This window comes from Chlorocebus sabaeus, chromosome 13 (genome assembly GCF_047675955.1).
Source record: "Chlorocebus sabaeus isolate Y175 chromosome 13, mChlSab1.0.hap1, whole genome shotgun sequence".
NCBI lineage: Eukaryota > Metazoa > Chordata > Mammalia > Primates > Cercopithecidae > Chlorocebus > Chlorocebus sabaeus.
Genome location: NC_132916.1, coordinates 34,372,068 through 34,389,588, shown reverse-complemented (window position 1 = coordinate 34,389,588; position 17,521 = coordinate 34,372,068). Strand labels below are relative to the sequence as shown.

The 17,521-nt window shown below is 35.3% G+C and overlaps 1 protein-coding gene across 1 annotated transcript in view; it reads right to left on the bottom strand.

The window, feature by feature from the left end:
- The window catches only part of CDC40 (cell division cycle 40), a 50,023-nt gene that overhangs the window by 24,973 nt on the left and 7,529 nt on the right, over positions 1-17,521 (bottom strand). Inside the window, exons 2-3 of the mRNA XM_038001018.2 lie at positions 12,843-12,929; positions 5,089-5,218 (exon numbers count right to left, since the gene is read on the bottom strand). Of these exons, the coding sequence (XP_037856946.1) occupies positions 5,089-5,218; positions 12,843-12,929 (217 nt within the window). The remainder of the gene's footprint in view (positions 1-5,088; positions 5,219-12,842; positions 12,930-17,521) is intronic.

Genomic DNA, 17,521 nt, shown 5'->3' with positions numbered 1-17,521 from the left:
CCATTTTTTTTAAAGGGCACATCCTAGTAGATAGACTTATTATTTTCATTTTTCATCCAAAGTAGTCCCAGCTACTTGGGAGGTTGAGGCAGGAGAATGGTGTGAACCCAGGAGGTGGAGCTTGCAGTGAGCTGAGATCGCGCCACTGCACTCCAGCCTGGGCGACAAAGTGAGGCTCCATCTCAAAAAAAAAAAAAAAAAAAAAAAAGGATATAGGGAACTTCTTTTGGGGAACAGAAAAAGATTCATCATGAAACATGCTCTTTAAACAAGCTAAGGACATAAGTGCTCAACTCTCTCTCATGATATGCTAGAACAGAACCAACCACCTAGCTATTAGCTGATCTGCACATAGATTTTTTTTTCAGCATTAAAATATGTTCTCAGCCAGAGGAGAGAGCTTGGTGGCAGAAAATCAGCTTTGGAGTAGAATCTCTGAAACCACAGGTTCGAATCCCAGGAGTTATTTTATCTTTAATCTCTCTGATGTACAGAATAGTGTTCTGTACATAACTATTTCCAAAAAATGAGACTTTTATAAGCTCATACCAAGTTAAAAGTTCCCATTTCAATAATAAAAAACATATCCTGCTAGAATGTAAATTTCTACTTTGAAAGGAGACTTAACATCTACATAAATGGCATTTCATGATGTGTCCGGAGGGGTGAAGGAGTAGACAGAGAGGGAAGAGGTATCCCTGGTCCTTGTCTCTGTGTAAGCACCATTCCCCAACTCATCTGGCCATAGTCTTGTAACTCAGAAAAATAAGTTATGCTTTCCTCTTGCTCCGCATCCTCTGTGGTAAAAATCTTTACTGCCATACCACCAACCCCACTACTGCCTTCCACCCCCGGTGATTAAGAAACAGTATTATTTTCCTTTTACAAATAAGAGTTAAATATTTGGCCTTATGTCTTACTACAAATCAGCCAGTGATAGAACAAGATCTAACTCTCACATTACTAAATTTCAGTCCAATTTGTTTTCTCACTATCTTGTATCTCAAATAAGTGATTATTTCTGCATTTCTTAAATATTCTTATCTACCTTTCTGAAGCTTATTTTCCCTTTTATCTTTTTAATGGAGTTAACGTCTACTTCCTTCCCTTTGGTACTCTTATTTGAAATGGCTATCATATTGATTTTATTATTATACCCTTCAGATAATTAAACTAATAATAATTATTAAAACTAATTCCATTAGGTAAATGAAAGGGACTATAAACAATTTGCAAAACAATGGTCATAAATAAACGAAAAAACCTTCGACCTCACTGGTAGTCCGGAAAAATCAAGTTGCAGTAAAGAAATACAATATTTTAAGGATCTAGAACTAGAAATACCATTTGACCCAGGCATCCCATTACTGGGGATATACCCAAAGGACTATAAGTCATGCTGCTATAAAGACACATGCACACACGTTTATTGCGGCACTATTCACAACAGCAAAGACTTGGAATAAATGAAAATGTCCATCAGTGACAGACTGGATTAAGAAAATGTGGCACATATATACCATGGAATACTATGCAGCTACAAAAAAGGATGAGTTCGTGTCCTTTGTAGGAACATGGATGCAGCTGGAAATCATCATTCTCAGCAAATCGCAAGAACAGAAAACCACATACCGCATGTTCTCACTCATAGGTGGGAACTGAACAATGAGATCATTTGGACACAGGAAGGGGATCATCCCACACCGGGTCCTATTGTGGGAAGGGGTGGGGGAGGGATAGCATTAGGAGATATACTTAATGTAAATGACGAGTTAATGGGTGCAGCACACCAACATGGCACATGTATACATATGTAACAAACCTGCACGTTGTGCACATGTACCTTAGAACGTAAAAAAAAAAAAAAGAAAAAAAAAAAGAAGAAGAATAACAGTAACAACACACAGGAGTCATGCTTTCTCAATGAAAGCCTCAAATATATAAACTGATGCCCTGTTGTTTTCTTTTGTTTTCCCTTTTCTAACAGAAAACTTAGTATACAGAAATAAAATCCTAAAAGTCTGAAAAAAAAAAGAAATATAATATTTTGATTATCAAGTAAACAAAGGAAAAACAATCATATGGATCTTTGATGAAGAGAAATAGGACTGGCATGGTGGCTCAGGCCCGTAATCCCAGCACCATGGGAGGCCGAGGCAGGCAGATCACTTGAGGCCAGGAGTTTGAGACCCGTCTGGCCAATATGGTAAAACCCCATCTCTATGGGGAAAAAAAAAAAAAAATTAGCTAGGCGTGGTCATTCACGCCTGTAATTCCAGCTACTCAGGAGGCTGAGGCACAAGACTTGCCTGAACCCCAGTAGCAGCAGTTGCAGTGAGCAGAGATCCTACCACTGCACAGCCTGGGTGACAGTGAGACTCTGTCTCAAAAAAAAAAAAAAAAAAAAGAGAAGTAGGACTTTTATACACTGTGGCAGTAGAGTAGGTTTAGAGAATTCTTTTGGAAAGCAATTTGATAATATATAGCACAAGCTTTTAAAACATATATTCTTTTACCTACTTTTGGGAACTCATTAAGAAAATAATATAAAATAATATAAAACCTGTAAAGTTTTATGTACAAAAATATTCACTACCACATTTTAAAAAGCACTTTGTAGTATAACATATACATCACATTTTTAATAGTGAAAACGAACCAAACTGAAATCTAAGTGATACAAGTAATACATTTAAAAATTATATCTTTGTTCAGCAGACTATTTTTAAAAAATCATTTAAAAATGTTAACAAAGGATTTCAAATACTGAAGTTAAAACTCATGTTAATAATGACTATTGTGAGACTAAAAGTATTTATTTAAAATTCTATTTTCCACTTCTATAGGTGGGTGTAGAGAAAATTCTAGATGAAAGTAGAACAAAAGGAAGAAACTTCATTGAGAAGCCCCAAGTAAGACTGGCAGGTGAGCAGACAGAAAACAAGACGAAATTCACACAACCACTGAGGGACTGAGAAGTCAGGAGAAATACGACAAATGCAAGCCAAAAGCAAAACTGTAGAGTGAGTAACTCGGATGACACAGTAAATGAGACTATTTTCAGTGATAAGGACTCTACAGGTGGGCTCTATGAAAAACTAACTATTGTAGAATACAAACCTTCCAGAAATAATTCACTGGGATTCTAACAATCTTACAATATTGAAAAATGGGAAGAAAATTAAAATAAATGTTTGTACTATATTCCAGCATGATAGCCCAGGGTTATGAGATTGAGGTAAAACTGAATTCATGTGTCACCTCCTGTATGTCTGTTAGATAACACTACCACGAGGTATAAGAAAGGTTTGCTCCCTTGCACTTTGCAAATGAGGGAAGGTAACAGAAAGGTCTCACGACCTTATATTTCAGGTGGAAGGGTTAAAAAACAAGAACAACAGCAACAAAAGTTCATAGGAAGCTGGTATAGGAATTACTATCAAAAGTCAGACAAGAACTTTCTATAAGAAAATTATAGGACAAACTAATAGAAGTCATATACTTGTTCACTGCCTGGGAGCAAAGAAAAAAGAGACAGTGTTAAAATTGAGTTTTAAAGAGACAGTTGTTAAAGCTTAGATAAGGTTGATCTTATTTATTAAGTTTACTTATTAAGTTTACTTGAACTTTATAAACTCTCTTTAAACCTTGGTTTAAACTTCGATCTTACTAAGTTCACTTGAACTTAATAAATAAAATCGATCTTATCTAAGATCTATCATAAAGGAGACAAACCAAAATTTTCTGAGTTTTGTAACTGGCCATTCCCTTTATTTTAGGCTGCCTAATATACTGTAGCCCCAAATTCATTTTTTGTCTTTAACTCAATAGTTCAACCTGTGTCCTAGCTCTCTACTTCCTAGTGGGAGAGGCAAAAATCTCCCACTTTATTTTATTTTAGGTGGGACTATATACTATATATAATATACTATAGGCTGCCTTTATTTTAGGCTGCCTAATATACTATAGCCCCAAATTCATTTTTTGTCTTTAACTCAATAGTTCAAGCCATGTCCTAGTTCGCCACTTCCTAGTAGGAGAGGCAAAAATCACCAGATACTTAAAACAAACAAACAAACAAACAAAAAACACAACCCATTTCTGAAACAAGGTCTAAAGCCAGATGAATAGTTTTAAATGCTTATTCTTGTTATAAGGTAATTTAAGAAGAAAAGTAGGTATCAGTATAAACTTACTTGGACTTTTTTTTGTTTTGTTTTAAAGGAGACAGGAGAACTAAATTATTGCTTAAGGTCCTTCTAAAGTCGAAGACAGTAAGTCTTTAAAAGTCTCTTATTATAGGTTAGAATATAACAAAACCATGATGTAACAGTTTATTTTTATGTGCTGCACATTACTTTAGATTTACATGGGACCCCTTACACAAGCAAGGCGTATAATGTATTTGTAACCATTTTATTGGACTGGAAGTGTCATAGAACTGCTTTGGGTGATTTAAGTGGTATATAGTCTTGGCTGTGATTTTTGGTACATTCTAAGTCTATTACAATCTTACCATGGTGAAATATGATCTAACACATGATAATCCTTTATACAAGCAGTTTCCAAGCACATTAAATTTTTAAAATCCCACCACTGACAGGATGTAATTATTTTACATAGTGAATTTGTGACTATTCTCTTTCCTGACACCCTTCAGTGATCAAGAGAAAGCATTTCCAAGATAAGATGTGAGAAACAGAGTAAAGTTCAAATAGCCCATAATAAGATAAACAAGTAATCTCTTAACACTATCTTTTCATTTGCCAACTTTAATAGCAATGTACATGTAATGGACATAAAATAACAAGTGTCCATTACCCAGAATGCAACAACAAAGAGCATTCTGGTTAAGATCACGAATATTTCCAGTACTCAGAAATCACAGTGGATTTACAATGACAGCTAAAAATATGAGTTCACCTTCCCATTCACTTAAATATTTAAGGATATCTATAGGAAGGCATACTATCCTTTTTGAAGGAATCCAATGAATTTTAAAAGCCAGAAGACAAAACAGATTAACACACACAGATCACACTTCTAATAAAGCCAAAATTGAAACTGTTTTAAGTCTTATTGCCTTACCATATGTTGCAAAAGTTCTCCTTTGCTGCTCAAACATGAAATCATTGATATGAGCTGGTTCGGCATATCCAGAAAGCATATTTCTAGGTGCAGCCATTTGCTGTGTCCTAAAGGGATTTTCTGGTCCAAACTGCAATGTCACAAGAAAAAAAATAATAATAATACTAAGGAAGAGACAAAAGTTCTGAGTATATGGAAGTTAGAATTACTGGAATAACTGTACAATTTTTTTCAACTATAAATCACTAAGGGCCTATTAACCTATCTGGGAACACATTAGCCTGATACGGTGCAGTGCAGCTGGGCAATGGCTGAATAGTACCATTTGTCAGCCCCTGGGACAGAAGGAGAGGAACCCCTCTCACTCAAATCTATATGTAGCTATTTATTTCAAGAGCTCAGTAGCCACATGTGGTTGTCAGCGACTACATTCACATTATTGCAGAAGTTCTACTTCACAGTGATGCTCTAGATAACTGAGAGTTACTATAGTTTGCCCAAACCATGATTGCGGGGATTTGGGGTGACTTTTATATCAACAGCGACACTGTGATATAATTTTTTAAAAAAATACATGTTTCTTTTCCACTAGTTCCTCAAAGCGGGAGACTCAGAATACTCAATATTTACCACAGTGCCTGGCATATAGAAAGTACTAATGAAGGAAAGATTAATCAGAATTCCATCGTGGGTGGAGGATAGAAAAACAGACAACAAAATAAAGTGCTTGAAAAAGTCCCTAGGAAAAGACATTGCAAATGTCAATAAAATATCTCCACTCTGAAAAGTCACACTTTGAAGAGTCACATTACTTGTCTTATACCAAATAGTGCCATTATTATCTATTTGTTTATAACACTTTTGCGTTTCCAGAATGCTTTTCCAAATGCTATTTAATTTGATCTGTACATAAATTCTGACAAGTTAGAGAAGTATTCTCCTTCTCATGTTGCAAATGAAGAAAAAAACCCCAAAGGCAATGTATTTTACCTGCCCTAGGGTCAAGAGTTTTATTAATTGGCAGAACCAGGGCTAGAACAAACCATAGTCAAGCATTCTATCACATCATAAAGTTCCTTAAGTGCACAATCAGAGCCTCTAAGTTTTAAAAAACTGGGTAAAAAATTATCAGAATATGTCAAGTGCTATTAATTTAATGCTATTATAAAAGGTACTGGGAAAACCCAACTCTTTTTTTTTGTTTGTTTGTTTGTTTTAAAATAAAGAATCAAATGAGCTTCCCACTTTGAAAAGGGCGAAAATAATAGGATATTTTTATTTGAACTCTGTAAGACCCACTGTCATGATGAATTATTTTGACATTAGAACACTGTAGGTCATTACCATTAGAAACCATCTCTTCTATGATACATTTCCAGAGCCACAAATAAAAATTACCCATCTTCGCTTAACCAGTACACTGCATTCTCTAGATATCAACATTATACTATGTATGAAAATCTGAATTTAAATGTTAGCTGTGCCTTACATGTTTTTTGCTTTAGAAGAAGATAAATTGCTACAAGATTCCTATATATTGACAGCTTCCATTTATATGTTTAAAATGATTCAATTTTAAAATACCTGATTTATATACAAAGCTTTTATTAGTATATATTCTTAATTATAATGGATAGTGCAAGACTTTGCAGCCTATATTAGTCCTTCCTGTGCCTGCTGATGGGTGAAATATGTTGGGGAAAAAAATCTAGATTGCTGAATGCTGGAAGTAGCAGTCAACTTCATTCAGTCATGAAATTTATTACAAAAACAGGAGCAGCCATAAAATTACAGATAACAAAATGATTTCAAAGTTTCCTAGATGCTCTACCCGGTACAGTCAGCTATCATCCACAGAGCAGCATCTGCTATTTCTGGAGAGAGGTGGGGTGGAGGGGGCATGGTGGGGAATCTAAAATGATAAAAATCCCCACTGTCCTTAATTGTTATTTCCATCACATGTAACAGATGACCAATCGTTGTGCTTTAAGTAACTTTCCATTTAAAAAAAGAAGACTACAATTTCCATATTCTTATTTAATTCAGATTTTACTAAAAAAGAAAGAACAATTCTTCTACAGGCCATACATACCAAATTAGCTCCACTTTTTAAAGAAAAAGTATAAAAGAACTGTGATTTCTATACAAAGACAGATCCATATATTAAAGCTATGTATTATATAAGGTACTATACCTAAAGCAATCTAAAAATTTACATGTGCCTATGTCTCATACAGATTTAAGCTGAGGCAACAAAAAAATCTAGTGATACAGGGAATCGGTGGGAGGAAGATTCATCTACTGGTAGCTATTGGAGCTGACCTCAAAGACATTGAATGTTAACAGAGGAAGGCAGAGAACACTATTTAGCAGGACTCAGCTCTTCCCAGTTACTCAAGATATGTCTCTCAGATGTTCTTGGTCCCTGTGAATATGCAACTCTTTTAGTTCTGGAACAACCATTAAAAAAATACAACAGAGCATATAGAAAACACACAAATCTGATTTGCAAACACTTTCTTTCAAGTTTTGGTAGTTAACTAAGTTTAAGAGTAAATTTGTGTTCAAGTGATTTTATAACAATATATAAGTAAATACATAACATAAATATGAATGTATAATATATTTAAGTTCATATGCATATTTAACAATTTTTAGCTAAAACAATAACAAAGAACAATATAGTAAATTACAATTTCCTTATATAAAACATACACATTTAAGTGAGAAAATGTTTGCAAACCATACATCTCATAAGCGGTTAATATCCAAAATACACAAGGAACTCAACTCAATAGCAAGAAAATAAATAACTTGATTAAAAATTGGCAAAGGACCCGAATTTCTCAGCATTTCTCAAAAGACACATAAATAGCCAACAGGAGCCAGGTGCAGTGGCTCACGCGTGTAATCCCAGCACTTCGGGAGGCCAAGGCAGGCGGATCACCTGAGGTCAGGAGTTCACGACCAGCCTAGCCAACATGGTGAAACCCTATCGCTACGAAAAATACAAAAAATTAACTAGGCATGGTGGCGCATGCCTGGAGTCCCAGCTACTCAGGTGGCTGAGATGGGAGAATCGTTTGAACCCAGGAGACAGAGGTTGCAGCGAGCTGAGATCACACCACAGCACTTCAGCCTGGGTGACAGAGCGAGACTCCGCTCAAAAAAAAAAAAAAAGCCAACAGGTATTTGAGAAAGTACTCAACATTACTAATCACCAGAGAAATCCAAATTAAAATCACAATATCATCTCAAACCTGTCAGAATAGATATTATAAAAACAATAAAGGGTAACAAGTGTTGGCAAGGATGTTCTGGAGAAAAGAGAACACTTGTACACTGTTGGTGGGAATGGAAATTAGTGCAGCCACTATGGAAAATGGTATGGAGGTTCCTCAAAAAATTAAAAATAGAACTACCATATGACCCCAGCAATTTCACAAATGGGTATGCATCCAAAGGAAATGACATAAGTATGTCAAAGAGTCAGTCTAAATGGCTCTCAGTGTTTGAATGCATAAAGAAAATGTGGTATGTCTGCACAACGGCATACTATTCCGCCTTAAAAAAGAACGAAGCTTGTCATTTTTGACAGTATAGATTAACCTGCAGGGCATTATGTTAAGTGAAATAAGCTAGGGGGTGGGACAAGTATCACATGATCCCACATGTGGAATTCAAAAAAGTTGACCTCACAGAAGCAAAGAGTAAATGATTAGCAGGAGTTGGGTGGGTGGGTGGGGATGGAATGGGATGGAGGAGTTTTGGATGATGTTGGTCAAAGGATATACAATTTCAGTTAGATAGGAGGAATAAGTTCAAGAGATCTATTATACAACATGGCGACTACAGTTAATAATAACGTATTCTTGAAAACCACTAAGAGTAGATTTTAAGTGTTCTCACCACAAAAAATGATCAGTACGTGAAGAAATGCATATGTTAATTAGCTTAATTTAGCCATTCTACAATGTGTACATATTTAAAAACACATTGTACATTGTAAATATATACAATTTTTGTTAACTAAAAAATTAATTAATTAAAAAGTATGTAAGTACTAATTCAAATCACTACCCCCAAAGTATGTATGATGTTCCCGAGGGAGGTAACTATCCTTAAACATCTGTCAACTGAATGAAGTAGTGGTTTACTTACAGGGTTAGGAGAAAAGCACTCTTAATTTGTGAAGATGTTGGTTGATAACTCTCAGAGATCTGATACTATAAGGATGTGGATCTCAAAAATCTTCAGTAGGTAGAGTATTGGTGAGTCAGAATTTTAGCAGCATATTATAACATTGCAGGAATTAAGACAATTTATACTACTAAAAATGGGCTATATAAAATCATAGTTGTAAGTTCACATACAGAAAAATAACCCAAATTACGGAACAGATAGTAGTATACTAGATTGTTGTACATTTTTCATTCATATTTATTGTAGTCATTATTGTTCAAAAGATTTATAAACAAATTTTAAGGTGAGAAGAGTCTGTTAACTTAATTGTTTCCTGCAAATTAAGAGAAGATCCCCACGATTCAATTTCATTGGTGGAATATGTCCATCTTATAAGACATAAAAATATTAGTACGAGAAAATTTCATTAGTGCTGGTTCTATGACCTTTGGCCTCAGTTTCCTCATCTACAAAATAAAAGATCTGAGCTATATGATTTCTAACAGTAACTGGTGTTTTTTTCCTCTTAACTTTTATATTTTTTTCTATTCTGAAGTACTACTATTTTAAAGAGTCTGGAATTCTTCCTGAGACTTACGGATTTTATGGGTTTAGAGAAGCTAATTAATACATTTTTGTCTAAGCAGATTTAAAAAGAACTGAGTGAAATGAAGAAATTACTAGACTAAAACAATGGCTACTATGTCTTCAAGTTCTATCTGTTATGTGAGAAAAATTATCTGTATAACCAGGTAGGCTATTTGGGAAAAGTCCTTGGTCAGAAGAGAGAAACAGTATTTTATAAAATAAAATAAGCAACTGAGTAAATGTTCAGAAGTAGCAAAGTCAAAGGCAAAGGGGTATACCCTGCAAACTCCACAATGACCTTCAAACTGGTCTTCCAGTTTTAGAGTGATAATTAAGACTGATCTGGACTCAAATCTCTAAATTTGCCACTTGTTGGCAGTATAACTTAAGACTTGGTTTCCTCGCTATAAAGTAAGGACACAGGTACTTACTTCGTAGGGTTGTAGTGAGGACTAAAGGAGATGAGGTATGTAAATCTTTCAGTAGGTACCTGGCATACAGTAATAAATGGTGGCTTTATTTCACTAATCTATACCCCTATTCTTTTCCATAATGCAAACTCATACCAAATAAACCTTAAAAATTCAGCTTTTATTATGCCACTCCCCTATTTAAGATCCTCACAAATCTATTTATCATTGACTAAATCAAAACTCTTCACCTTGGCCCCCAAAGCCTTGTGCAATGTTATACAAAGTACCATTCTAGTCTTATCTCTCGATTCTTTCTTCTGGTAAGGACTTGGGCATTCCCTGTTCTGTAGATCTTTTATGATTTGGCTCATGCTGATCTCTTCTTGGAATCTCTCCTCATAAAAGCCTACCTAGTCACCAATGCCAATAATTAATATAAACAACAATGATGACTACCATTTGTTAAATGCCTACTCTGTGCCAGAGAGATTTTTTTAACTATATCATACATTATCCGATTTATCTTTATACCTCAATAAAATAAAAATTATCTTCATTTTACCTACAAAAAAACTAAGAACTTCCAAGGTTACACAGGGCTAATAAGTATTCAGCTTAACTCCAAATCTCATGTTCTTGACCTGGATTGAATTGCTCAATTCAAATACTACTTCTTTCAGGGAACTTTTAAAAGAATTTACAACCAGATGCAATTTTTCCTTAAGCTTGAGTAGTACTTTAGAGGCATAATTAGAAACAGTCTGGTCTCTATCATTTAAAAAAAATTCATTTGACCAAACCAACAAACAGTACATCCTCTCTGGGAAACACTAGCTTGAGGAGAGGGATCATATCTTGTTTCTAACAATGGATACTCAAAATACAGGAACTTAAAATTTAAACTGGTGAAGTTCCTAGTGATACTTTTCCAGACTTTGTCAAGTGATACACATCCTAGCCAAGTGATAACACATCCTGGTCATAGAAGACAAAAGTTCAAAATTTGTTAAGTTACAGAGGATTCATTTGGCAACCAGGAACAATTATAATTTTGCTTCCCTTTTAAGTCCTATCAGTCCTTTCTTACTTTGTAAAGAAGTATCATAGTGCTCCTCACATAAACTAATTTACATATTTAATGTGAGGTTCTCCAACCCGAGGAAAAAGAATATTAAAGGACTGAAAATCCCACAAAGAGAATGACAGGCCTTTTGTCAATATCACCACAAAAAATTTTTAACTAGTCTTTTAAATTTTCCTTGAAAGTGTTGGAAACTAATTACATAGCAAAGTATTAGTTATGCATGAAATTTAAGAACTCATGAAAAAAGCAGGCTTCAGAGAAAATAATATGACATGAGAATGTTACATATCAGAATGCTTCCAAATCTTCTTATTTACCTAATTCAATGGCTCCATTTTATGAAAGTACTTTTCATTTTAAAAAATCATGAAACATATATTTACATATAATACACAACCTCTCTTCAGTGGGATGGCTAAAATGGTGTCAATAGATATGAGACAGCCTGCAGTCTGACAGGCTAGAAGGATATAAGACACAATGGAATAAAAATTAAAATGTGCCATAGTGTCAGAGCATGGGAAGATTTTTGCTAAGCGCAGACCCAGTGAATCGCTGGAGCTCTTTCTAAACACAAGCACTAACATCTCTGGCTGTGCTACACATTTCAATGGTCATCTTTTAAGCGACTACAGAAATCTAGGCAGGGAAAGTACTATATGAAACAGCTCCATGACTCTCACATGTCACAAAAGGGCTAATTTATGCTACAAAATGAAAAACATTACATCATTTTCCACCAAGATACCATAAGATATAGCTCCTCAACTCCATCTTGAAAGTGCTTCTTAAAGATTCTGCTATCAACCGAAGCTGTATTTCTTCGTTTTATAATTACCATTTTCTGGTATCTCTATTTCATCAATCAAGCATTCTTTTCCATTTTAAAAGGCAAAATATCTAGAAATTTAATCTTTTCTGTAAACTTTCCTAAATGGATAATATTCAAAGACTTTCTTCAACGAACAATATTAGCTGTTTCTGCTTTTTTTTAATTGGGAGAGGAAAAAACAAAACCCAGTACTTTGTTTTATTCAGAGCAGGCTTCAAACACTGTGACTACTTTCTAGCAGTGTGTCAGTATGACATTTCAGGGGCATCTGTAACTAAATGTTTCATAATATACTACATATTGATGCTGGTAAGCCCCAATATTTTCCTTTATGGTTAATTATAATACTCCCTCATCAAGACTGAGGAAGATGTCAACTAAGTTCATATTTAAGAATCAGATTTCCTTTTTCAAAAGACATAGTTCCATGTTATCAGACATTTGTATGTAGACAGATAAGCAGCTAGTGGATTTTTAAAAGTATTCTCACAAAAGCATACTACCTAAACTTGTGGAAAATAGAAGGATGTATTTTCTAAAAGCTTAAATAGTATGCTTATGTGAGAAAACCTTTAAAAATTCACTACTATACCTAATTATCTACTATGATTTAAATTCTTTAGCAAAACTCAGAACCTTAAATATGTTTTCTTACCTCAGGAGCAAACATGGTCTCATAGGTAGGATTATACTGAACTTCTTTGACAGCAGGGTCAAGGTGAACTCCAGTCTCCAAATCTTCCTAAAAAGAATACCAAATAAATATGAAAGATCTGATAAATGACTATTTTATTTTAGAAGCCACATTAAAGTCACACTAGCCATCTTTAACATCTATTTTATGGTTATAATGTATCATATGATTAATAATTCTAATCAAGATTAATAAAATTAATGTATACAGTTAGTGTTAGAGGTTAAAACATATAAAAAAATTTTTCTTTTTGAAATACTAACTTTATTAAAACTTTAAAATTTTTAAATTTAAAACTAAATAAGTTAACATTACTCAAAGTCTTAAATTAGTTTAAGACATTCCAACTCTTCTTTGTTATTAACTCAAAAGACCCAAACCTCTACTGCCAAATTCAAAAGAGGTATTTCTTTTTGTATTCAGCAAACTGTATTAGATATGTAACCAAATTGCACTTGGTTGGGTACTGGACAGGAAACAAAAGGAAGTGACAGGGCCTGAATCTTCTAAATCTAAAGTCTTACGATCTCAGTTAATATTTCAAACATCTTAAATTCATTTCCCAGATTACTGAAAATAAAAATCTCATCTCCACTGACGAATCACTGGTAGTATAACTTTTGTATAATTCCACCACTTACAAATATGACAATTCTCAAATTGGTATCTTTAGCCTGGACCTCCCCTGATTTCTAGAGACTTGTATATCCAACCTTCAACTTGGCATCTCTTCTCCCAAGATATCTAACAGACATCTCAAACTTAATATATCCAAAAGAGAACTCGTGGCTTCCCCTCCCTCAATGAATCCTTCCAGGCTTCTTTTAGTTACTCGCAATTCCACCCTTACAGTTACTCAGGGGAAAATCTGAAGTTTTCCTTGATTCCTCTTTATTTTATACTTTATATCCAATCCATCATCAAATCTTGTACCTTCTACAAAAATCCAGAATTCAACCACTTCTGACATCCTCTATTGAAGTGGCTCAACTTAACATCTTGTATCTGGGTTTTTGGAGTAGCTTCTTACTTGGTCTCCCTGTTTTCTGTCCCTGACCACCTATAGCCTCACTTCCCACAGGAGATAGTATGATTCTTTCAAAATATTAGTCAGGTTATGCTACTCCTATGCTCTAAACCCCTCAGTAGCCTCCCTCGTCAGAGTAAAAGCCTAACAAAGGCCTGACAAGGTCCATTACCACCGGTTCTCAGGAAGTAGGCAGGTTCCCTAGAGTAGTTTTACAGGGTATTTTTGTTTTCCTCTGTTGTCCTGTCTGAACATTCACATATTAAAAACATATTTGATTATAAGTACCTTTCCTTTAATTACTGTACTTATGTTCTATTTTAAAAATTGTAAAGAAGTTATATATCATCTACAAATTATATTTCAATAAAGTTGGTATTATAACATTGCTGTCATAAAATGACTGGTTGCGAATTTCCCCTCCATGGTCAGCCCCCTGCCCCTACTAACTTCTGTCTTCATCTAGCACTATGCCTGTGCTCACTTTACCCCAGTCTCATTGGCTCATCTGCTATTCCTAGAATAGGCCAAGGAACAATCCTGCCTCGGGGTCTCCACACTTATTGTCATTTCCCTTTGGAATGAAATGTTTTCCCTGTGGATAGCCACACGATTGTTACCTCTCCTTTTAAGTCTCTGCTCAGTTTTTCTGCTTCCCCCTTACCTTGTTTTATTTGCCTCCATTATATTTATCCTCAATGGACATATATATTATCTCGCTCTCTCCACTAAAATGTAAACTACACAAGGTGGATTTTGCACACACAAATGTACAATCAAACCCTTGAACTATCCCTATCATATCACCATCTTTATTCTGCTGGCCTCTTGTTGATGGTAGGACATATCCCCTAACACAATGCAAAGACAATGCAAAGTAACATCACACATTCTGCAAAATAGATGGGATTTCATGAAGTTGATACTGATGTTGGAGAAGCAGCAATGCCACAGATAAGTGAAGATCTGGTAGAGTTAGACTAGCTGATGACCAAAGACTAAAAAATCAACAAGAAAAATACCATAAACCTACATTCACTGTTCCAAAATTTGACCAGTCTTAAAAACACTTTACCATGGCCCCTGTATCAAAACAGGCAACTTAGTTTCTCTACTTCTTAAAGATTCAGAGCCTATCAGGTCTCTTGAGCTTCTCTTCTCTCTAAACTGCCCATATCTTTACCCTATCTTATCCTATCCTTTTCATGACTTCAATTACCACCCCCAATTTTTATCTGCAGCCTTAATCACACACCTAACTTTGGATCCACATATCCAACTGCCTACTAAATTTCATTATATGAATGTCCCACAGCATCAAACACTATGCTATGTCCAAAATAGAACTTACCATTCCCCCATGACTCCATCTTCACTAATAAATCAGGCACAGTCTTGCTGATTCTACTTGTGAATATTTCTCCAGCAATCTCACACTTACCCTCCCCTTTTTGCATCCCAGCTATACTGGCCTAGTTAGGGCTTCATTATATCTGCCCTGGCCTATTGTAATACTTCCTTATCTGCTTTAATACACCCTCACTCTTGCTATATTAGACTAATTGCTGATTTTTAAAAATAGCAAGCACTTTGACGCTTTCTGTGCTGCAGGCAATGTTACCGCCTTACATCTTAGGCAATGCCTTTATTATTTTATGTCGCCTTATTTTTCCTGATACCTTCCCTCCTCCTGCCTCAGGAAAACTGTTGTTTTGTTTGTTTGTTTGTTTGTGGTACTAAAAAAAATGCTGTACTCTATTTGATAGTACTTGTGATATATTATTTGTTGCACATGGCTTTTACGTACATCATATATCCTCACTGCTCAGTAGAACACGGGGCATTCAGCACATGTTCAATAAATATTTGTTAAATTAAATTGAAGAAAAGCCAAATCCATAGAGAAATTAAGTAGGATAAGGCTGGCCAACAATCACTGGATTTGGCAATTACGTCATAAAAAACCTTTGCGAGAGTGACTTTGTTAGTAAGGACTATGGAAAGCCATCTGCAAGAGGCAGAGGTGTAAATGAGGATCTAGAAAAACACCGTATAAATCTGTACTGAAAATATTTGGTGATAAAAAACAGAACAGATGGGGTATCAGGTTGAAGGATTTTCAGGGTCAAGTTTTTCTTCTTCCTTAAGAAGAGACTAAGTCAAAGATGTGGTCAATCGTAGGCTAGAAGGCAGGTGACGGCAGGGAGAGACACATGACAAAAAGGACCAGATAAAGGTACAGTTGTCCTGGAAGAGGTAGGAGGGAATAAAATTCAGGACACAGTTGAAAGATTAGCCTCTGAAAAGAGGAGTGCTCTCTTTGGGATGAAATAGAGATGACAAAGGTAAGAATGGGTGATAGATGACAGATGTTTGGAGATGTTGGGAATCATAATTGATCTCTTTATTTTCTTGGTTTAGTCAGGGCACAGGCATCTTTATAAAGCAAGCACAGAGCTCCAGATTCATTTATTCATTTAACAAATTTGATTGTGTGCCTACTATGTGCCAGGCACTGTCCTGGGCCCACAGAAATAGACAAAGATACTTGCCCTTGTGGAGTTTATATTGTAGTGGAGGCAACAGACAATAGACTATATAATACCTAAATAAGTTATACAGCTCTCTAGAAGAGGCTAAATAACATGAAAAAAAAGAATTTAACAACACTAATGTGCCAGCACCGGAGTAGACACACTATTTCATATAATCTGTGAGGGTAAGTGTTAGTAGGATTAAGTCACTTAACCCGAGCTACTAATAGAATAAAAGGGAAGGGGAAGACCTCAAAGTAGCCACAATGAACAATGTTAAAGAGACCTAATTAGTGACAAATTAAACAATCACTGGCAGAGTAACTAGGCGTATCAATCAGGGTTCTTGGTTGCAAGCAGCAGGCTGATTCAGCATTATAAAATCTTTATGAGTTTCTCTTAGAATTACCAGGAAGTGTGGAGAATAAGCTTTGACAAGTAGGCAGAAATAAAGGGTCAGTATACATTTAATAGATGAAATCGCAATTCAAAATTAATCATCACAGAACCCATCAAAATTAATCATCACAGAACCCATCCAGTGAGGATAATGACTGAACACTACTACTAAACTGCTATGGCTACCACTGGATGCTGCTATTGAAACTACTGGCCTGAGAAACTAGAAAACGTTGACTACCATTGCCAATTTAAGTCCTCTTTCTTGTCTTCTTTGCGGATAAATTTCATATTAGAAAGCTTAGGTTGGTGCATCTGTTTGGCTGAGCCCATGAGATACACCCACCCAACAGTCCTGAGCCTTAGCTGAAAGGGAGCTGAATGAGAATAATCTGGGTTTTCAGCTTCTGAAGATGGGTGATGAACAGGGATGTTCTTCACATTAAAACCCTTAAGAAAGGGGTTTCAAATGCTAGGCCACTGAAAAGATGACAAATATTATCTATATCACCCCAGAATGAACACTAGAATCTTCACTGATGAAAGACACTATCTTGCATATGGCCCAATAGCAAACTCAGTATTATAAAGTTAGCAGGTTACATACAAATTGCTCAAACTGCATAAAAGCTAAATTAAATGCTTTTCCCTCTTAATATTCAACTCCTAGTAACAAACTG